General features: G+C 45.2%; 1 protein-coding gene across 1 annotated transcript in view; it reads left to right on the top strand.

The window, feature by feature from the left end:
- The window catches only part of utp20 (UTP20 small subunit processome component), a 79833-nt gene that overhangs the window by 4105 nt on the left and 53081 nt on the right, over nucleotides 1-22647 (top strand). The window contains exons 6-22 of the mRNA XM_033037889.1: nucleotides 485-566; nucleotides 968-1105; nucleotides 1983-2138; nucleotides 2765-2911; nucleotides 4603-4737; nucleotides 6518-6595; nucleotides 7972-8180; nucleotides 8480-8608; nucleotides 9196-9287; nucleotides 9887-9992; nucleotides 11886-12036; nucleotides 12778-12840; nucleotides 15373-15531; nucleotides 16682-16758; nucleotides 17768-17847; nucleotides 19044-19290; nucleotides 19989-20174. Coding sequence (XP_032893780.1) covers nucleotides 485-566; nucleotides 968-1105; nucleotides 1983-2138; nucleotides 2765-2911; nucleotides 4603-4737; nucleotides 6518-6595; nucleotides 7972-8180; nucleotides 8480-8608; nucleotides 9196-9287; nucleotides 9887-9992; nucleotides 11886-12036; nucleotides 12778-12840; nucleotides 15373-15531; nucleotides 16682-16758; nucleotides 17768-17847; nucleotides 19044-19290; nucleotides 19989-20174 — 2235 coding nt within the window. The remainder of the gene's footprint in view (nucleotides 1-484; nucleotides 567-967; nucleotides 1106-1982; nucleotides 2139-2764; nucleotides 2912-4602; nucleotides 4738-6517; nucleotides 6596-7971; nucleotides 8181-8479; nucleotides 8609-9195; nucleotides 9288-9886; nucleotides 9993-11885; nucleotides 12037-12777; nucleotides 12841-15372; nucleotides 15532-16681; nucleotides 16759-17767; nucleotides 17848-19043; nucleotides 19291-19988; nucleotides 20175-22647) is intronic.

The raw sequence follows: 22647 nt of genomic DNA, 5'->3' as shown, positions 1-22647 counted from the left end.
TATCGCTCCAAAATTTATTCAACTTTGTACATCCTACAAATGAATGTGTTATATTAGCGTTTTGAAACAAACATTTATCGCATCTGGGAGAGACGTTTGGATAAAATTTATTCAACCTCGTTTTTCAATAATATAGTCTATATAATAATTTGAATTGAATTAAATTATGTTTTGCATTAATAGAACAATTATGTGTGTTCATCAGATACTTTTCCCATAGGTATTCCTTTTAATCACTTCTAGCTCTTAGTTTTGCCTTAACTGAGCCAGCATTTCTACCTTTTTTACAATTAACTTGTGTGAGAGGAATAAGAATATAACATTTGCTCTGCAAGATTCAGTGTGCTTTTTTGTCAATGTCTTTTATTTTGATTGTGAATTAAAGTAAATATTTCCTTATTCCAAGATATTATTGTCAGTGTCCTTTCTGGCTCTAGCTGAAAACCTCTGGGATTGCTAATTCAACATTGCTGTTTTTTCCTAGTTTGTACAGTTCGCTGTTGTGCCACAGCAAAGAACACATCCGACGCTTCGCAGCTGAAAGTTTTGCTTTCTTAATGAGAAAGGTGAGTTGATCTTGACACCTATTCTTGGCTTAACGGTATCAGAGCCAAGGCTGGCTTGCCAGTTCTCTGACCCCAGGAGCCTCGAGTCTTCGTTGTATCCGGAGCAATTTGCTGCTCAACTTCTGATGTGATTTCATCAACTACTGTGATGTGGGACTGGATTTTGAGACAATCTCTAACTGGGTAAGAGAGGCAGGTCATTAGTGAATCAAGTTTAATTTAGGACAACAGCTTTTTGCCCTCATCATTCCTCAGTCTCGTTTTCCCCCTCCACCCTCACCGTAATTCCAAATTGTTGTAAATTAGTTTGAAACTGTTTGAAGAGAGAGAGAGTTTAAAAGGACTTTCATGGAGATATGTGTCTGCTTTCATGTGTGAAATCCTGTCTTGTATATTTGCAGGTTCCTGATCACAGTGCTCTTTTCAACTTCATGTTTGCTGACCTTGAGGCACACCGAGCCAAGGCCGAAGGGGTGGGACAGCTGCTGTTCGAAATGTGCAAAGGTGTTCAAAATGCCTTCCACTCCTGTGCAGCCAAGGTAATGTTTTAATTAGTATGGATGACAGTGTTTTCTTAAAAGATAGGTCACTCGTTGGTAGACACAAAATGCTGGAGTATCTCTGGATTAAAAGGAATAGGTGGTGTTTTGGGTCGGGACCCTTCTTCAAACTGATTTAACATCTGAAGACGGGTTCCGACATTAAACCTCATCTATTCCTCTTCTCCAGAGATGCTGCCTGACCTGCTGAGTTACTCCATCACTTTGTATCTGTCATTTGTATAAACCAGCATCTGCAGTTCCTTCCTACTTCATTTGTTAGTATTGGTTTATCATTGTCATGTGTACCGAGATACAGTGTCAAACTTTGTTTACGTGCTAATCAGCCAAATCATACCATGCAAGAGTATGCACAAGGCATGTACAATGAACCTACCAACAGATCAGAGGATACTGAAACGCCTGGAGAAGGCTCCATGTGGTCATCAGGAGAGCAAGCATACTGTTTGTTGATGTGCTAGTGATACTCCGTACCAGTAACACTGGAGATCAGCATCAAAACCAGGGCAGCAGAGCAGTGTGTCAGCAGCAATAACCTTGTGTGCTGCCTCTTTACTGCCCTATCCACCTGTGACTTCATTTTCAGGGAACTATGCACCTATGCTCCCAGATCCCTCTGCTCTAAGACACTCCCCAGAGACATACCACTCACTGAAGTGCCAGCTCTGTTTTGATTTACCTAAATGCATCACCTTGCACATCTTCATTAAACTTTCTTTGCCATTACTCGGCCCATTTGCCCAGCTGATCAAGACCCTGTTGTAATTTTTGATTTCTCATTGGGGATTTAGTTTTTCTTTTAGCCAGCTGCTTGTTGCAGAATCTCTGATTGGTGAGTTTGTTTCCTTTGCTGCAGGTCTTCCCCGTTATCTTGCAAAAGCTGGGACCCGTCACCGAGGCGACCACGGTGCTTCCGTGGGATGTAGTTTGTGAAGCAGTTGGCCACATGGCCAAGTCATGTGCTGCCTACGCCCATAAAGAACACCTTGATGTCCTGTGGAACTGTTTACAAGTAAGTTGTGATGAAAGATACTGCTTGTCTGTGTCTTTCAAGCCAATACAGTATTTTTTTATGTTATTAGTTTAGTTTGAAAACGGGCCCTTCTGCCCACCAAGTCCACGCCAACCACAATCACCCATACACTAGTTCTATTTTAGATATTAGGGACAAGCAGACCCATTGATCAAGCATCTGCTGTCTTTTGGGTCTCTACTGTTTTGGGTGTTGGTTGGGAAACCTTGTTCTGTATTAAACATACAACAGGTTTTCTGTAGCAGTAACCAAGATTTAAAAAGTAATCTTAGGATATACAAGATTGTAAAAGTTGCTTTGGAAATGTATCCTCCTTTGCTGCCTTTTTTAAAATCCTTAAGACTATTACAAGAATTTACACTGGTAATACTGGAGTACGCCGACCACAGTATATCAATTATGTTATGTTGTTTTTACATAATCTCTTTACATTACTGTATAAACTAGTCAGGCAGACAACTACAAAATAACCCTTTGATGTTCTTTATTTTTTTGAAAAGATTAAATGATTTAAGATGAATAATAAGCCATGCTGTGTCTTGACCCAGTACAAGGATATTTTCTATAACTAAGGGCTAAGCCGTGGGCATTTGTGGCTTTGACAGGAGTGTATCGTGGACCTCCAAGATCGAGTCGACCCTGAGGACGCTGGTCGAGTTTCGGATCACATCCGCCGCTTGTTGCAGACTTTCCTCGTGTTGCTGGAGGCTCAGCAGGGCTCAAAGGTTCCACATCCCAGCGCGGTGTGTGAGGTGAGGCCGGTAATGCGAGACGGACTGCTCGGGACAGGGCTGTTCATCAGCTGAAGCTTTGGCATGGTTCCGCTGATCCAGCCACCCCCAGCCTTTACACCACTGCACGAATCCCACATTTTACACACATTTTGCCTATTATGCCTCCTGGCATGTAGGGCAGCAACAAAGGTCCTCCACTCAGTAGTGTTGATTCTATCAGTTGCTGTTTCCGTAACATATTTGTTTTATGAGACAGGGTTGTTAGCCCTGTGCTCAACCTCCAACCTGGAGGACCAGTGGGATCGCTCTTCGTCTTGCCTCAACCCTTTGACCTGTCCAGCGTGGGAGACCCTAACAGGAGACGAATCTCCCGCTGGCATAGCTCTAGAGGTCACTGAGACACACAAGCTCCCCGACCACGACAAGGTTGCAATCCAATGGGGAGTGCACGAGTCCCATTGCCCCTTTACGAGAGCCAAGAGTGTTTTATTGTCCTATATCCTGAAACTTAACAATGACATTTGTACTAGCAGCAGCTTAACAGGTCTGTAAACACAATACTCGATGGATAATATAATAAACAAGCAAAAACAAATAATTCATTAATTAAAATCCCAATATAGTGCGAAAGCAAAATAAAGCCAAAAGTTCCTGGTGCAACACAGGCAGACAGTTTAGTGTGGAGGTACAAAGCGAAAACACGTTCTTTGGCCCTCCGAGTCTGCGCTGACCAATGATCACCCATTCACTAGTTCTCTCATACACACTTCTGACAATTTACCAAGACTAATTAACCTACAATTAATTAGGTTAATTAATTGACCTACTAATTAATGCGCTTTGAAAAGTGGGAGGTAACCAGAGCACCAGGAGAAAACCCACATAGTCACCGGATAAACGTACAAACTCTGTACAGCCAGCACCCGTAGTCAGGATCGAACCTGGGTTTCTAAGCACCGTAAGGCAGCAAATCTATCGCTGCTCCATTTGCCGCCGTTCATAGTTTGGAGTTTAGTTGGAGTTTGTAGCGTTCAATAGCCTGATGGTCGTTGTGAAGAAAAATTCCTTGGCCAGTTACTGAACAGTTTGCACCCACCACTAATCTCAACGCAAGCAATCTGGGTGTGAGCAAACACCTGCAAACAAGTGATCCATCTTCCCCTCTTATTAGCAACCTATGAGTTCTGATTAGTTATCTTGTAATCACAAGCGACTTTTGCCTGCTTGTTGTTATTTCCCAATGACATAAAGGAGGCTGTTCAGCACATTGAGACTGTGCTAGCTCTCAAGCTGTCCTATCAATCCCACCAGCCCCACTCTCTCTCACATGCCCATTAAATCCCTTCAGACACCCCTACACCAGGGCTGAGTTGCAGCGACCAATTATCGTTTCAATTTACGTTTCTTTGGAAAGTGGATGAAACTGGTCGCAGACGCACGGAGAATGTGCAAACTCCACGTGAACGACAGCGGAGGTCATGATTGTACTCTGGTCTCTCGATCCGTGAGGCAGCAGCACTACCTGCTGTGGTGCCCGTCAATGGTTTTGTCTGAACCCCACTAAGTTTCAAGGCCTCCCCTTCTGCACCGTGTCCGCTCTGAAAACCGCTACTGCTTTGTGCCTTTATGCCTCCCGCGGGAGATTATTCCACCCTGTGCGGAATGAACCGTGCGTCTTCTTCACTCTCCCTATCTGGTTTGTCCCTCAGACTCTGCTCCTGATGTTGCCGGGCCCACAGATGGAGTTGCCTTGCCGCAAGACTCTGCTGAAGGTTGTCTCCACACTCCTGATGGCTGAGAACATTTCTCTGCCAGATTCACTGATTGAAGAAACTGCCAGAAAGGTATTTAAACGCTTGTTGTCGACAAGCAAAGTCCTGCAATATACTCTGACTGGGGTCAGTTCTAAGATCAGGGACTGGTCATGTTGACCGTTGAGCTATCCAGTCAGTCACTCATGCACATTGTTATTGCTCAATTCTGCTGTGCCTCTGGTACCAGCTTTGATTCCATTCACCTCAATGAAATACATGTCTCTTTTTTCTTTTAAACTAGGTGCTATGTGGAAGGCTGGTCTGGGAAGTTAGTTCAAATGGGATACAGTCTTGCTCGCAAAATGGTCACAGAATTGGCGAAGGCAAGAGATAGAGGGTAGTGATAGAGACGGGATGTCTGTATCAAGCGGTATACCACGGGGATTGATGCTGGCTCCATTGTTGTTGGGAGGGATATGGGCCAGGTGCAGGCAAGTGGGACTAGCTTGGTTAGACAACTTGGCCAGCATGGAGGAGTTGGGCCAAAGGGTCCGTTTCTGTGCTGTGTTGCTCTATGACAATGGTAGCAGTCTTCCTCGGCTACAGGTGTGGGTCCCCAGCCCTAACCCATACATGTGCCCTCGCTCTGCTGTGTGCGAGGAGTTGGCGGGATCGGGAGATGCAGTAGGGAGATGAGGCTGACTGAACCACTTGTCCTTCCACAGTTCTGCCTCCCCTCATTAATTACCATGAGCAGGAGACCCTCTCAACCGTCACTTCCTGACACTCGGCATCTTTATGAAGAATTGCAGAACCACATGGAATAGGAAAAGACAATTTGGCCCATTGAATAGATGACAGCTCTTTAAAAGACCCACTCAATCCCATCCCTGTAACCTTGTAATGTTTCCTTCTTTAAGAACTTATCCAGTCGAAGGTTCTTGATGAATTTCTTCCACCGTTTCTTCAAGCAGTATGTTCCCAATCGCATTAACCCACAGTGTAAATATCTTGCTCCTGTCCTCTATCTGCTTCTGTTCGTTGCTGTTTAATTTCCCTCTCACTACTGGATAGTTTCTCATTCTAACAATGTCATTCATGGTCTTGAGAACATCCGTCAAATTTACTCTTAACCAAAAAAGACACAAAGTGCTGGAGTAACTCAGCGGGTCTGGCAGCATCTCTGGAAGGCATGGATAGGTAACATTTCATGTTTCAGTCTAGAGAAGGGTCCCGACCTGAAACATCATCTATCCATGTTCTCCAGAAATGTTACCTGACCCACTGAGTTACTCCAGCACTTTGTCATTTTTTGTGAACGAGCATCCGCAGTTCCTTGATTCTATCCTCTTAACCATTTCTGCTTATTGGGCCCAAGTTTCCCCCAACCGTCGTTGTATCTGAGTTCTCTCATCCCTTCTGCAACCAATGCAAGATCAGTGTGTTAATTGTAATGTATCGGTCCTAGAATATACACGGTTCTACTGCAACATCCTATGCAGATCTGCCAAATTGCTTTCCATCCATCCTCAAAACCCCCTCAACTGTGCATCATGTGCATCCAGCCCAGATGCAGGGTCTCAACCTGAAACCTCGATTGTCCCTTTGCCTCCACCAATGCTGCTTGACTCTCTGAGTTTCTCCTGCCTGTTTTTGCTCAGGATACCAGTCTCGTGTTTCCAACTGTGCACCTTGTTCTGTCGCTTCAGACCCAATGCTGGCCACTCTCCCTCCAATCCTCACTTCTGCGGGGTTGTGAATGTTGACTGTACAGATTCCCATCGGTGTTAAACCTTTACGCTGAGAACAATGCTTTTCACTCATCTCTCATCTTATGGAACTTGAATTCTGTGTCCATTTTCTTCCACAGGTTTACAGCAGTGGGTTTGAAAGAAGCTTGATTCTGGAATTCTCCGAGGCAATGTTTGATACGGACACGTTTGAACAGGTGAGTATTTGCAACAAGGTAATGGATGGTGTCCAGCTCCAGGTCTGGCACCAGTGCAGTTATTTTGAGCTTCAGTTTAGTTTGGAGATTAAAGATACAGCATGGAAACAGGCCCTTCAGCTCACTGAGTCCACACCGACCAACAATCACCCGACCACTAGCTCTATCCTACACACTAGGGGGCAATTACAGAAGCCAATGAACCTCCAAACATGCATGTATTTGGAATGTGGGAGGAAACCGGAGCACCCGGAGAAAACCGGGCCACGGGGAACGTACAAACTCAGTACAGACAGCACCGGCAGTCAGGATCAAACCTGGGTCTCTGGTACTGTAAGGCAGCAGCTCTTCCGCTGTGTCACTTGCTTCCCCTTTATCAGGACTGCTTTGCCAACTCGGGGTGTGCGTTTGGGCTAGCCTGGCCCTTGTGCCCCTACTCGAAGAGTAAAGAATGAATGAATCCGGTTGATTTGGGTCTGCAGTCACGTTGTCCCAGGCTGTGTGGTGCAGAGTTCCTTCCCTCAGAGCGTTAGTGAGCCAGAGGGTTTCACAAAATTGTAACTGCCACTAGTTTTTTTTCATCTCTCAGATTGATTTAGGTTTGGTGGCCGTCGCTCTGACGAAGGAGTATTTATATTCTATTCCAGATTTTCAGCCAACAGGTGGAGCTGGGAAATTTCCCACAAGTTGTAGATGTGCTCCTCGGTTATTCTTGTGCATAACCATCACTTCATATTTCTTGAGGATGCAGAGCAAGTGTTTTAAAAAAAAGTTTTTTAAGAGACTAAACACGGAATATAGTAAATCACAATCCTCTCTAAAGAAGATGCCTGGGGTATTTGCTAGAGGGAGAGGTTGGACAGACTTGAATTGTTTTCTCTGGAATGCCAGAGCTTGAGGGGAGACCTGATAGAAATATATGAAATTATGAGCGGCGTAGACAGGCAGAACATTTAAGAATATCATAGCGTTAAGGTGAAGGGGCAAAGTTTAACAGGGTTGTGCGGGGCAAGTTTTGTTTACACAGAGATTGGTGGGTGCCTGGAATGTGGTGCCAGGGGTGGTGGTGGAGGCAGATAAGATAGTGGCATTTAAGGGACTTTTGGACAGGCACATGGATATGCAGTGAGTGAGGGGATACGGATTATGTGCAGGCAGATAAGAATTGGTCTTGACATCATGTTTGGAATTGTGGGCTGAATGTCCTGTCCTTGTACAGTACTGTTCTTTCAGAGGTACAGATCACTTTTCTGACGTACTGATTATTTCGAGCGACCTTTGCTTTCTTCCTGAAATCCTGCCATTTTACTATTTTGCTTTGGTCAAGCGGAGCCCACACGGATGATCCTGTTGTGCTGTTTGTCGTTGTTTTACAGCTGCTCCTGCCGAGCTTGATGCAGTACGTGGGGGAGAGTCTGCAGTATGCGGGGGACAGCGTTGCTGCGGGCGACACATTGGCCAGGGAGGAAATGCTGGGACTTCTGGTGAAACTTATTCTGACCAAAGCCAAGCCCCCGAAAGACGGGTCGATGGCCTTTGAAAAGTATCCTCTCCTCTTCACAGGACAGCTGCAAGTGTCTACACGGTATGTGGTGATCCACGTTATCAAAACCGGGCCAGATCGTGAACTGTCCCCTGCTTACTGGTTGCCCGCTGTGCCTGCACTGTGAAATGAAAGACTTACTGAAAGCCTGATGGGGTAGATGGATTGGGAGGCAACTCAGGTGGGATATCAGAAGTGGGCCAAATGGTCTCGGTATGTTCTGTGAAAAGTGTTAATGGTGTTTGGTGTAAACGTATAACATGCAAATTCTGGGGAGGCCAAGCATTGATCCATTGAACTTGGCACCCTGTGCACATAAACCTTGTGTATACCTCTTGCAGCTCAGGTGATGGAACAGGGACCGGCGGAGCCTTGGATTACATCCTGTCTCTGCTGCAGCTCCGCGAAGATGGCGGGATACCTGATCTGGAACACAGCTGGGGTGCTCTCATCGTTCTCCCCCATCTCAGGTGAGAAAAGGCACTTCCGGTTATCCTAGTTCTGCAGCTGAAAGTTTCGTTTCGTTTCGTTTATTGCCACATGTACCGAGGTACAGTGAAAAGCTTTTTTTTTGTTGCATACAATCCAGTCAACGGAAACACTGTACATGATTAAAATAAGGCTGTCCACAGTGCACAGAGACACAGGATAAAGATTTAGAAGAGTTGATCAATTGTAATGAATGTTAGCAGATCCACGTCTGGGACCAGCACGCAGAGAGTCACCAGGCTTTGATTGAAGTTGGGCCGCATACAGAGGAACTCCAACAATCAGGGCTGCCTGTGGCCTTGCTCCAAATCTGAGGCTGGACAGCTTGGGCCTGGGCTCAGCAACACCTCTGGAACATTGCAGCCTTTATGTTGCAGCCTTTATACCACAAAGGAGAGGTGCAGTCCCCATGGAAGACCAGATGTCATGTAAAATCGGCCTGCAGGTGAACTGACTAGTCCAGCTGTGGGGAATTGATGCAACCTGCACGGTTTTCCTCCACAATGTCGCGCTTTTGCCTTTTCATCTCTGGTCTCATCTTTGCACCATGTTCTAATCTGTCACACAGGCCGTTGGAAACGGAAAAAGTCCTGGCTCCGGTTCACTTGTTGCTGGATCGCCTCCTGAATGCTCGCGAACAAAGTGACTCCATTAACGAAGGTTAGTGTGCTATTCTCATACCACGGTGGAGAGCAATGGGCTTTGTACGTTTATTTCAGGGAGTTGTGAGATAATGAAAGCTGCCATATAACTAGAAATAACGTCTCTCCCTTTCTCCATTCTCTTCTTTCTCCTTTCTCTTTCTCCTTTCTCCTCTTTTTCTCTCTTTCTCTTCTCTCGTCTTCCTCTTTCTCTCACCCCTTTCTTTATCTCTCTCTCTCTCGCCCTTTCTTTCTTCCTCCTCTTCCCCTTTCTCTTTCTCCCCCTTTTCATTTCCCACTTGCTCATTTAGCTGTGTATCAATCTCCCGTGTCTCAATCTCTGGCATCTCCCAAGTCAGGCCACTCTCCTCATTTAGTCCGCTCTTAACCTGCCAGGAAACTGCTGTTCTAATTCAGTGAGGGGGTGATCCACACTTCACCAGTGGCTCAGAGCAGAATATTGTGAGATGTTTTTTGCAAGACTGGGTGGTATTTTTGGATGAGCTCAGTGTCTTTCTTGTCTGCATCCACCTGTAATCCTAAAACCCTCAGTGTGGCTGAGACTGGCATTCTTCCTGTACTTTGTTCCCCATGATGCGACTACTCGTCTCTCACCAGGGTGGATGTACGTCGCGTGTCAAGCAGTCAGTACGCTGCTCAGTCTCACAGAGTCTTTGGAAATTCTCAACTTTTTGCCTGTTGAGCATGTAAGGAACTTGATGAGGTAAGTACTTTACAGCTTTTGTATTAGCGGTGGAAAGTTTCACACAATGCGCTGGAGTAACTCAGCGGGTTAGGAAGCATCTCTGGGGGACATGGACAGGCGACATTTTGGGTCGATGCCCCTTTTCAATGTCTGACGCAGGATTCCAACCAAAATGTCACCTATCCATGTCCCCCAGAGAATACTGCCTGACCCGCTGAGTTACTCCAGCACATTGTGTGTTTTTTCTGTAAACCAGCATCTGCAGTTCAAGGATTCAAGAGAGTTTATTGTCATGTGTCCCAGATAGGACAATGAAATTCTTGCTTTGCTTCAGCACAACAGAATATAGTAGGCATGAATACAGAACAGATCAGTGTGTCCATATACCATTATATAAATATATACACAGATATGAATATGATATGAATAAATAAATATATTAATATGATATGAATAAATAAACAGATAAAGTGCAAAAAAAACAGATAATGGTCTATTAATGTTCAGAGTTTTGTTTGAGTTGAGTTTAATAGACTGATGGCTGTGGGGAAGCAGCTATTCCTGCACCTGGACGTTGCAGTCTTCAGGTTCCTGTACCTTCTACCTGCAGGCAGCGGGGAGATGAGTGTGTGGCCATAATGGTGTGGGTCCTTGATGATGCTGCCAGCCTTTTTAAGGCAGCGATCGCGATAGATCCCCTCGATGGTAGGGAGGTCAGAGCCGATGATGGACTGGGCAGTGTTTACGACTTTTTGTAGTCTTTCCCGCTCCTGGGAGCTTAAGTTGCCGAACCAAGCCACGATGCAACCGGCCAGCATGCTCTCTACTGTGCACCTGTAGAAGTTAGAGAGAGTCCTCCTTGACAAACCGTCTCTCCGTAATCTTCTCAGGAAGTAGAGGCGCTGACGTGCTTTCTTTATAATTGCATCAGTGTTCTCGGACCTTGCAGTTCCTTGCAATCTGGAGTGTTTCAGCTGTATTTCCATGAGTTGGGAATTATGGAACACTTGGGTACAGCTATTAGTGAGATAGTCTGGTAATGTTTAATTTTATTTAGTGATGTAGCCTGGAAACAGGCCCTTTGGCCTACAACATCGACCAGCAAACACCTTGTACATCAGTCCTATCCTACACACTAGGGACAATTTATAGAAGGCAATGAATGTGCAGCCATCTGATAGATATGGAGAATTTGAATTGATCCATGAAATGCAAACCAAACGCTGGTGCAGTGCAGCACTGCCAGTGATCAGGTGCTGGAGCTCCTTGTCTTAATAAGATAGTCTTTTCCCAAGGGTGAAACGGTCAATTACTAGAGAGCCCACCTTTACAGTGGAAGAGGAAAGTTTAAAGGAGACTAATGCGGCAATCTGATAAAAAAAAACCAAAGTGTTGGAGGGTCAGGCAGCCTCTGTGGGGAGAATTAGACAGACTCTGTCGGAAGAAGGGTCCCAACGCTAAACAACATCCGTTCATTCCCTCCACAGATGCTGCCTTACTCACTGATTTCCTCCAGCACTATGTTTTTGCGCAAAATTCCACCATCAGCAGTATCTCCACTTTACAAAAACACAGGAGTGGTGGGTGCCTGGAGCACGCTGCCGGGGGTGGTGGTGGAAGCAGATATACGATGCTGGCGTTTAAGAGGCACTTAGACAGACAAGTAAATGGGCAGAGAATGGAGGGATACAGATTATGTACAAGCAATGTGTAGTTTAAATTAGCAACATGGTCAACACAGCCATTGTGGGCCGAGAGGCCTACACCTGTGCTGTACTGTGTTCCATGTGAGTTTGCTGAGGTTTCTCATGAAAATGCAGCAAATGCAATGATCTGTTTAGCCTCCTGATAGATTTGCCAGATCGGCTGCCCGCTGTTTCCCATTGTGCTTTTGGCCTTTTATTCTCGCAGAAGCTCGCCGGCTGACGTGTCTGCCCTCCTGCTGGGCGACCTGTACTACACCCGGTTAACGTTGTGTGGCTGTAAAGACTTGGTCTCACAGGACATGCTGCTCAGTCTGTACGAGGAACTGCGACCAAATCTGTCATCAAACGTTTCAAAGGTAACTTTTAATTGTAATGTTTCTCTCTCCGCTGCTGTCTGACCTGCTGAGGGTCTACGTTTATTATTGTCACGTGTACTGAGGTACAGTGAAGAGCTGTGTTTTGCATGCTGACCAAACATCAGATATACCATACATAGAATCAGCATATCTTTACCCTTGCACCTTTTTCTCTGCCTTCCTTGTAAATTTAAAATTCAAGTACAATAGGTCGAGGAATTGGTCGACGATGCAGAGTGCAGAAGATAGTTCCCAGCATTGTAGCGCATATGTTTACAGAGATAAAGTCCAATGTCCGCAATGTGGTGGAGGTGAATCGGTAGAGGTGTACCCTAGCTTGTGGAAGGACAGTTCAGAAGCCTAATAACGGAGGGGAAGAAACTGTTCCTAAGTCCGGCAGTGAGCGCTTTCAAGCTTCTGTACCTTCTGCCAGATGGGAGCAGGGAGAAGGAGGAATGACTGGGGTGGGACAAGTCTTTGACTATGTTGGCTGCTTTTCCAAGCTAGTGTGAAGTGTCAATGGTGTCAGTAGTGGGAAGTCTGGCCTGTGTGATGGACTGGATGTTTTCGGCACTTTCGCATTTGATTCGGGAGTATTTGCTCTGAACGATTCGCAATTGTTGCTCCAGGTGACAGAATTCATTCTTTGTTTTGTATTTGAACACATTCTTTAAATCCCACTGCGTGGTCCTGTCACTGTGTGCCTGCTGCCGTTCCACTAACCTTGCTCCCTTTGTGTAGGTACGCCTCTTGACCCTCAGGATTCTGAATCATTTTGATGTGAAGCTGCCAAAGAGAATAGAGGTACGTGATTCCCGCATCTCTGCCCTGTGATAACAAGTGGGGTGGTGGTGAACTTTCTATCCATGTACCTTGAGACCACTAGAGCTGTGAGGTTCATTAAATCAAGCTGGAGTAACGAATTGTGTTCTTAACCATGACCTTAACCAGGGGATTGTTGTGAAGATTTGCTGATGTCCTTTAGGTAAAGGTGTCTGTTTTCCTTAACTGCTTTGTGACTCCTTAGAATCGCACAGCACAGAAACAGACCCGTTGGCCCACCACGTCCATGCCAACCAAGATGCCTCAACCGGCTTTGTCCTGTTTGCCTGTGTTAGGCCCGTATCCCTCTCAAATAGCCAATAAAATAAGAACTTGTTTACGTTCAGCTTCTGCAATAACTTGAGACAAAGCTGTAGTTATTCCAACTTTTGTGTTGAACACCATGCTATGATGCAGCAAAGAAACGTCCCCTTCTGGCCAACTCGTTCGTCCATGCCGACCAGTGCGTCTACCTGAACTACTCCAGCCCAACGTCAAAGTGGTCAACACTTAAAATAGACACAAAATGTTGGAGTAACTCAGCATCTCTGGAGGAAAAGGATGGGTGACATTCCAGTATGATGAAGGGACCGACCCAAAACATCACCCATCTTTTCTCTCCAGAGGTGCTGCCTGACCCACTGAGTTACTCCAGCACTTTGTGTCTATCTTTGGTATAAACCACATGTGCAGTTCTCTGTGTCTATACGGTCAACGCTTAATACTGTTGAATTAGTGTAAACAGTAAATGCTTTGCAAGTGGCATCCACATCCTGTGAAGAAATGAGTAAAAACTTCTTAAAACAAATTGAATTACATGAAGGTAGACACAAAATGCTAGAGTAACTCAGCGGGTCAGGCAGCATCTCTGGAGAGAAGGAATGGGTGACGTTTCGGGTCTAGACACGAATTACATGAACCGTACAGTCCAGAAGTGAGCATTTGGTGTCCAGCCGTTATCATGGTTCTCAAGCCTTCTTGCTCTTTATGTTTTAATCCAACTTCATCCACACATCCTAACATTCATTTTCGCTTTGTGTTTATTCAGTTGACTTTTATTGCGATACAAAGTTGTCACATCTGCCCACGTTGGAGTAAACTTCACATCTTACTGCTCTCCGGCTGAAACAATTATCTTTTGTATTCTAACATGTATTGATTGGAAGCACAGGATATGGTGGCAGGAGTTTGCCATTTATATTTTACAAATCTTGGGTGGCAAAATGACGCAATGGTGGAGTTGCTGCCTCACAGTGCTGGAGACCCAGGTTCTATCCTGACTGGGTGGTGTCTGTAGGAGTTTCTATGTTCAACCTGTGACCTCTTGGGTTTTCTCTGGGTGCTCTGGTTTCCCCCCACATTCCAAAGACCTGAAGGTTAATTGGCTTCAGTAGAAATGTACAGGGTGATCGCTGGTCGGAATGGACTTGGTGGGCCGAAGGGCCTGTTTCTGCGCAATATCTGTATCTCTAAAGTATCTGCCTTGTCATGCAGTGAAGTCTCAGCTGATTGTTGATCTCAGCGCCCCTTTTCTGCACCAGCCCCTGTCCTGAATTCTCTAATATGTGAAATCTTGAATATACTCAACAACTGAACCTCCAGTCCTCTAAGGCAATGAATTCCAACAATTCATCATCGACTGAGTAAAGATATTTTGTCTTAGTTCAGTCCTGAATGATTAACACCTTATAGAAACATAGAAAACAGGTGCAGGAGTAGGCCATTCGGCCCTTCGAGCTGGCCATTCAATATGATCATGGCGTGATACATTTTGAGAATGTATCTCCTGATTCCAGACTGACAAAGCAGAAGATTCCTCACTGCTGTAACCACCCTGTTCTGTGGTGTTCAGTTGCATTTTAGGTTTTAGTATGTTTTAATCAAAGAGCAATCAAAGAATATCATGTACCAGGCTTTGTGTAATAAGAAAGGATCAATTAGCTATCTTATTGTGCAAGCCCCTGATATGGGTGAATCCAAAATATAGTATAATAAAGGAGTGTTATAGGGTAATTCAGCTGGGAAACAACTCATCCATGCATCCAAGATGCCCCATTTAAGCTTGTTTCATTTGCCCGCATTTGGCCCATATCGTTCTAAATCCTTCCTATCCACTGTTTAAATGTCTTTTAAATGTTGTTAGACCTTTTTAGACTTTTGAGATACAGTGTGGAAACAGGCCCTTCAGCCCACCAACCAGTGATCACCCCGAGTGCTAACACTATCCTACACACAACGGACGATTTAGAATTTACAGAAGCAAATTAACCTACAAACCTGTACATCTTTTGAGCGTAGGAGGAAACTGGAGAATCCGGGGAAAACCCACACAGTCACAGGGAGAACCAAGGCACAACCCGTAATTAGGTCTCTGGTGCTGTGAGGCAGCAACTCTACCGCAGCGCCACTTTGCTACCTGTTATGGTAGCTACCTCTGCCATTTTCTCTGGCATCTTGTTCAATGCCAACAAATTACCAACAAAATGAAATGTTTCTGTGTTTCCATTTGTATAGGATGACGGCGAAGAGCTACATAAGTGCGTGTTTGCCTCCTTGCTCCAGGCTGAATTGGTCCCTGCAACTGTTTACGATTACAGGGAGAAGCTGTTGCACTTGAGTAGACTGAGACACGATTTGGTGCAGCTATGTATACCTGAGGGGCCGTACCAAGAGGTAGGGCTGGGTTGATTCTTCTCCGTTTCAGAATCTAATAGTAAAGAAGGGGCTGAGCAATGTACTAGCGGCGACTTGTAAACTAATAAAAGCGTCTGCTTTGGTTAACAAATGAGGCTTCAAGTTAGAGACACATGCATTAGTTGTGGTGACCTTAATCTACACTTGGATTGGCCCGACAAACACAGTAGCAATGATGTGCAGGAAGGATTCCCAGCAGATATCCTGGATGGTTTTCTGGGCAAATGTTGAGGAACCAACTAAACAGCAGATCATCCTCGACCAGACACTGTGTAATATAAACGGGTTAATTAGTAATCTTGTGCGAGGTCCCTGGTGTGGGTGCAACCAAAATGTAGTAGAATTCTTCATTAGAATGGAGCGTCATAGAGTCATAGCACGGAAGCTGACCCTTCAGCCCAACTCATCCATGCTGCCCAAAATGCCCCATCTAAGCTAGTCCCATTTGCCATCATTTGACCCTCTAAGCCATTCCTAAACACTTAATTATCTAAATGTTGATGCTCGTTGGGGCCAATGGCCCACTCCTTCTCCTACTTTCCTGAACACTAACTCCCACCCCTCACTTGTATCTACCTATCACTTGCCAGACTCTGTCCCATCCCAATCCCTATTTTCCAGTCTTCTCCCCCCTACTACTATCAGCCTGAAGAACGGTCCCGATCCGAAACATTTTCATTTTTTTCAATCCCTCCGCCGATGCTGCCTTATTGCTGAGTTCCTCCAGCACTTTGTGCTTTGCTTAAGATTCCAACAGTTCCTTGTGTTTCCATTTCAAGAATGTGCTGGTCTCCCTGTTTTCAACTGGTACAAGAAAAGTTTTAACAATGCGCTAACCATTGTTCGCTGATATTGGTGACGCATTTGGTGAAATAAAAGCACATGCTGGAAGTACTCAGCAGGTCAGGCAGCATCTGTGGAGCGAAGCATCCGTCAGCTCTTTGTTTAGTTTAGCTTATTGTCACATGTACCGAGGTACAGTGAGAAACTTTGATTCTCATTTACAGGAAGCTGACAGTCCTTGTTAAAGGTGAAGTTGATTTGAACTTGCCCCCAGTTCACACTTGATTGGTGTTTAAGGCTGCTCTGTTGCAGAGTGCTGTGTTTACAACTCTTCTATCTTTACCAGGTTCCCCTCCAGTATCTGATAGGAATGCTTTACACAAACTTCAGTCCACTGTGGGATCCCGTGTTGGAGCTTATTACGTAAGTATGCAGGAATTCGGATGCTTGGGATCGAATGAAACCCCTTAACAATTAGAACAAAGCAGAACTGAAGGTCATCTGAATGTTGAGTAAAACAATTCAGATGCAACCATCTGTACATCACGCTGCCTCAATGAAGCGGCCAACATAATCAAAGGTGTCCTGCCCCGGTCATTCCTCCTCCCTACTCCCGTCCGGCTGAAGGTACAGAAGCTTGAAAGCGCGCATCACCAGACTCATTGTCTTCTCTGATATCATGCTTCTGAACAGTCTAGTTTAGGTTAGAGATACAGCATGGAAACAGGCCCTTGGGTCCACCGAGTCCACGTCGACCGATGATCACCCATACACTAGTTCTATCCTGCACACTGGGGGCAATTTACAGAAGCCAATTAACCTGCAAACCCGCACATCTTTGGAATGTGGGAGAAAACCGGAGCACCCGGAGAAAACCCACGCGGTCACGGGGAGAACGTACAAATTCTGTACAGCACCCGTAGTCAGGATCAAACCCGTTCCTCTGGCGCTGCTCCATTGTGCTGCCCACAGAGATAGATGTACAGGACCTGGTTAGGGTGTGAGGTTAGGTTACCTTGCGTTGACTGAGCCATGGATGGATTGGAATAGTAAGGTGTGGAGGTAAGGGGCATGAATGAGGATCTCAGCAGCAGAGGTGTGGCGTTGATGAGGTTATCAAGTTGGCGATGATAAAGATTGGGATAGAGGACAGATCTATCCTAGATCTAAATGTATAATTGAATCTGTTATGATCAAAGGACACAAAGTGTTGGAGTAGCTCAGTGGGTCAGGCAGCTCCTCTGGAGAACATGGATGCAGCAGAGATGCTGCCTGACCCACTGAGTTACTCCAGCACTGTGTCCTTTTGTGTAAACCAGCATCTGTAGGTTATTGTTTCTACTACTAGTACGACTAAGCCTGTTGTATTTACATGTTGGATATTAATGTAGACCATGGTAAATGTCGAACGTTTATTGCTATTTTCTTCCAGTTCTCACGCATATGGGATGGAAAATAAAATGTTCTGGCGTGTTTATTATGAACACTTGGAGCGGGCAGCCACTCTCGCGGGTAAGTACATGGTCCCAGCTCTCTCTCAATTGCGGTATTTAACATCTCGCTCGAGCTTAGCTCTGCTTACTGGGACAGAGAGTAAAGAGCACAGCACTCCTGTCACTGGATGCTCCAAAGCCCTCGTGAATTTAATTCATTACCGAACTAATGATAATATGTTTACACTGTTTTCACACCATTACATCTTCTCCAATACGGTGGTGCAGCGGTAGAATTGCTGCCATACAGCACTAGAGAACCGGGATCGATCCTCCCTGTGGGTGCCGTCTATACGGGTGGAGTTTGTACCTTCTCCAAGTTACCACGTGGGTTTTCTCTGGGTGCTCAGGTCCTCCCACACTCCAAAGACATACAGGTTTGTAGGTTTAATTGGCTTCAGTAAAATTGTCCCTTGTGTGTAGGATAGTGTTAATGTCAGGATGATTGCTGGTTGGCGCAGATTCAGTGGACTGAAGGGCCTGTAGCTGCGTTCTACCTTTAAAGTAAAGTCTAAATACCTTGAAAGAAATAGGTAAAATCCATCTTTGGCTACACCAATTTGGTAGTCTAGGGGTTCTATCCTTGCACAACCACTTTTTCTCTCTTGCTTATTCTCCCTTCTTTTCTCTTAACTGTAGCTAAAATTAAAATTGAAGCTGCACAATAACTGTATTATGTCATATGCCGCTGGTTATATTTTTGTACACTGCTTCTAATAAATTAAAATACAAAAATAAAAAAGAAATAGGTAAAATCCCTCTTATTTTGCATAAATCTCTTACTCTCTGTTTAGAGGGCTATGGGCCAAATGCAAGCAAATGGGATTGGCCTAGTAAAACCAGCTTTATTGACATGAGACTTTCAAGAGAGAGTTAGATTTAGCTCTTAGGGCTAAAGGAATCAAGGGATATGGGGGGGAAACCAGGAATGGGGTACTGATTTTTGATGATCAGCCATAATCATATTGAATGGCGGTGCTGGCCCGAAGGACCGAATGGCCTACTCTTCCACCTATTTTTTTTCTATGGAAGGTGGGTCAAAGCAGTATCTGCAGGTCTTTCCTGCACAGTTTCCGTACTGTACAGCTCTATGACGCTTTAAGAGCACGTTACAGAATGTAGTTTAAAACATTGATTAGGCTGGAGTCCTGGTCGCCACACTAAAGGGAGAACATGATTACACTGGAGGCTTTACTGCATTCTATGTCTTTACAGAGAAAGCATTAAACCATGAATTGGAGGAAGAGCCAAAGAAGAAGGTGACCCGGGAGGTGGAGAGGCTTCTGACGGGTCTGACGGTGGGAAAATTATACCAAAGTCATCTCCGCCTATCAACCACGACCAGCACCAGGACGGATCACACCAACTTCCGCTTCTTGCTGTGGAAAGCCATGTGCAGCTTTAGCGATCGGGTGGAGCCCCGGTCAAAAGAGCTCTCTCCTCTGCTCCTCAGGTTTATTAAGTAAGTCGCGAAACACGGGAAAAGTGCGTGAAGTGAGTCACTGACGCTAAAGCCAATGTCAAAGAGATCGCAGCAGGTCTCTGGGGAGTGGGCCCCGCTCTTGCATTTTGCTGGCTCAGACTTGATGGACTGAATGGCCTTCTGCATGTGGGAACTTTTCATCAAAAATTCATTTGCACACACCTGAAGATGTTATTGAGATGGCACTAACCCAGCAAAGATATTTTACTTTATCGGTGACCATGTACTCTGTGCTTTAGGTGTTGTTAGTTACAGCAGGGTAAACACATCATGCTTTTCTCCGAAATCTGCCATTGGATCGAAGGGACATTTTGTTTGAGGTGCTTGCCTGTACGGAGTTTGCATGTTCTCTCTAATACCTGGGTGGGTTTTATCCAGGATCTCCGCTTTCCTCCCACACCCCAAAAGACGTAAAGGGTTTGCAGGTTAATTGGCTTGGTATCATTGTAAATTGTCCCTATTGTTTGTGTAGGAGAGTGGTAATGTGCAGGGGTCGCTGGTCGGCGTGGACTCAGTGGTCCGAAGGGCCTGTTTCCATGCTGTATCTCTAAAACTAAACTAAAGTTGACTATATCTGGATAGTCGTGTGTGACTAGTCACTACCTTAAAGGGGAACGCTGTATTGGAAAGACTTTGAAGTTGGGCACCATTCATTAACCTGTCCTCCCCCCATTTAGCAACGAGTATTACCCAGCGGATCTGCTGGTGGCTCCCACTGAGAACATCAGAAAGAGGAAATGTGTGGATGAGAAGAGAGTGGCCAGTGAGGTAGAGAACTGTGTCGGTGCCGACGATGAAGAGGTTGCAGCTGACGCAGACCACAGCTTTGCGACGGAGAAGAAGCCCAGGAGAGCGGCTGTGAAGTGAGTGCGGTCCCTGGATCTCCCCCCCCCCCTCGGTCACCAGCTCTGCCGCTGGTCCTGTTCTTGTGTTTCCACTCGATGAGAGGAGCATGAGTGGCAACCTTTTCACTCAGAGGGTGGTGGGCACTTGGAACGAGCTGCCAGAGGAAGTCATTGAGGCAGGTACTACAACAGCATTTAAAAGGCATTTGGACTGGTACATGGATAGGAAAGGTTTTCAGGGATGAGGGCCAAACGCGGGGAAATAGGATGAGCTTCAATGGAGCAGCTTGGAATTTTATTGTTCTGTTTTCTGTTGCCACAGACGGTGGTGGAGGCCAAGCCAATGGGAGGTACACAAAAATGCTGGAGAAACTCAGCGGGTGCAGCAGCATCTATGGAGCAAAGGAAATAGGCAACGTTTCCCGAAATGATGCCTATTTCCTTCGCTCCATAGATGCTGCTGCACCCGCTGAGTTTCTCCAGCATTTTTGTGTACCTTCGATTTTCCAGCATCTGCAGTTCCTTCTTAAACACCAAGCCAATGGGTATTTTTATTGGCGATTCACAGATTCTTGATTCGTAAGGATGTCAAAAGTTATGGGGAGAAGGCAGGAGAATGCGTTTGTGAAGGAAAGATAGATCAGCCATGATTGAATGGCTGAGTAGACTCTGGTCTAATTCTGCTCCTATTGATTTATGAACTGATGAACATATGGCAATTAAGTTCTATTGATTCTTGCGTTGGTCAGCATGGGCAATTTGGGCTGAAGGGCCTGATTCTTTGCTGTAGAACTGACACTGTGATACTTCACATCCTGTAGACCTCCACCAGATCCCACTTACAGTGGCTTGCAAAGGTTTTCATACCCCTTGAACTTTTCCACATTTTGTCACGTTACAACCACAAACGTAAATGTATTTTATTGGGATTTTATGTGATAGACCGACACAAAGTGGCGCATAATTGTGAAGTGGATGGAAAATGATACATGGTTTTCAAATTTTTTTACAAATAAAAAACTGAAAAGTGTGGCGTGCAAAAGTATTCAGCCCCCCTGAGTCAATACTTTGTAGAACTACCTTTCGCTGCAATTACAGCTGCAAGTCTTTTGGGGTATGTCTCTACCAGCTTTGCACATCTAGAGACTGAAATTTTTGCCCATTCTTCTTTGCAAAATAGCTCAAGCTCAGTCAGATTGGATGGAGAGCGTCTGTGAACAGCAATTTTCAAGTCTTGTCAGAGATTCTCAATTGGATTTAGGTCTGGACTTTGACTGGGCCATTCTAACACATGAATATGTTTTGATCCAAACCATTCCATTGTAGCTCTGGCTGTATGTTTAGGGTCGTTGTCCTGCTGGAAGGTGAACCTCCGCCCCAGTCTCAAGTCTTTTGCAGACTCTAACAGGTTTTCTTCCAAGATTGCCCTGTATTAGGCTCCATCCATCTTCCCATCAACTCTGACCAGCTTCCCTGTCCCTGCTGAAGAAAAGCATCCCCACAGCATGATGCTGCCACCACCATGTTTCACAGTGGGGATGGTGTGTTCAGGGTGATGTGCAGTGTTAGTTTTCCGCCACACATAGCGTTTTGCATTTAGGCCAAAAACTTCAATTTTGGTCTCATCTGACCAGAGCACCTTCCTCCACATGTTTGCTGTGACCCCCACATGGCTTGTGGCAAACTGCAAACGGGACTTCTTATGACTTTTTTTCAACAATGGCTTTCTTCTTGCCACTCTTCCATAAAGGCCCGATTTGTGGAGTGCACGACTAATAGTTGTCCTGTGGACAGATTCTCCCACCTGAGCTGTGGATCTCTGCAGCTCCTCCAGAGGCCTCTTGGCTGCTTCTCTGATCAATGCTCTCCTTGCCCGGCCTGTCAGTTTAGGTGGATGGCCATGTCTTGGTAGGTTTGCAGTTGTGTCATACTCTTTCCATTTTCGGATGATGGATTGAACAGTGCGTGAGATGTTCAAAGCTTGGGATATTTTTTTTATAACCTAACCCTGCTTTAAACTTCTCCACAACTTTATCCCTGACCTGTCTGGTGTGTTCCTTGGGCTTCATGATGCTGTTTGTTCACTAATGTTCTCTAACAAACCTCTGAGGCCTTCACTGAACAGCTGTATTTATACTGAGATTAGATTACACACAAGTGGACTCTATTTACTAATTAGGTGACTTCTGAAGGCAATTGGTTGCACTGGATTTTATTTAGGGGTATCAGATCAAAGGGGGCTGAATACATTTGCATGCCACACTTTTCAGTTTTTTATTTGTAAAAACATTTGAAAACCATGTATCATTTTCCTTCCACTTCACAATTATGCGCCACTTTGTGTTGGTCTATCACATAAAATCCCAATAAAATACATTTACGTTTGTGGTTGTAACGTGACAAAATGTGGAAAAGTTCAAGGGGTATGAATACTTTTGCAAGCCACTGTATATAAGCCCTCTGAGTGCTCGCTCTCTCATCTATGGTTGTA

Source organism: Amblyraja radiata, chromosome 19, assembly GCF_010909765.2.
Source record: "Amblyraja radiata isolate CabotCenter1 chromosome 19, sAmbRad1.1.pri, whole genome shotgun sequence".
NCBI classification, from domain to species: Eukaryota; Metazoa; Chordata; class Chondrichthyes; order Rajiformes; family Rajidae; genus Amblyraja; species Amblyraja radiata.
The sequence above is the reverse complement of the archived record's forward strand: the minus strand, read 5'-3'. Positions and strand labels throughout refer to the sequence as shown.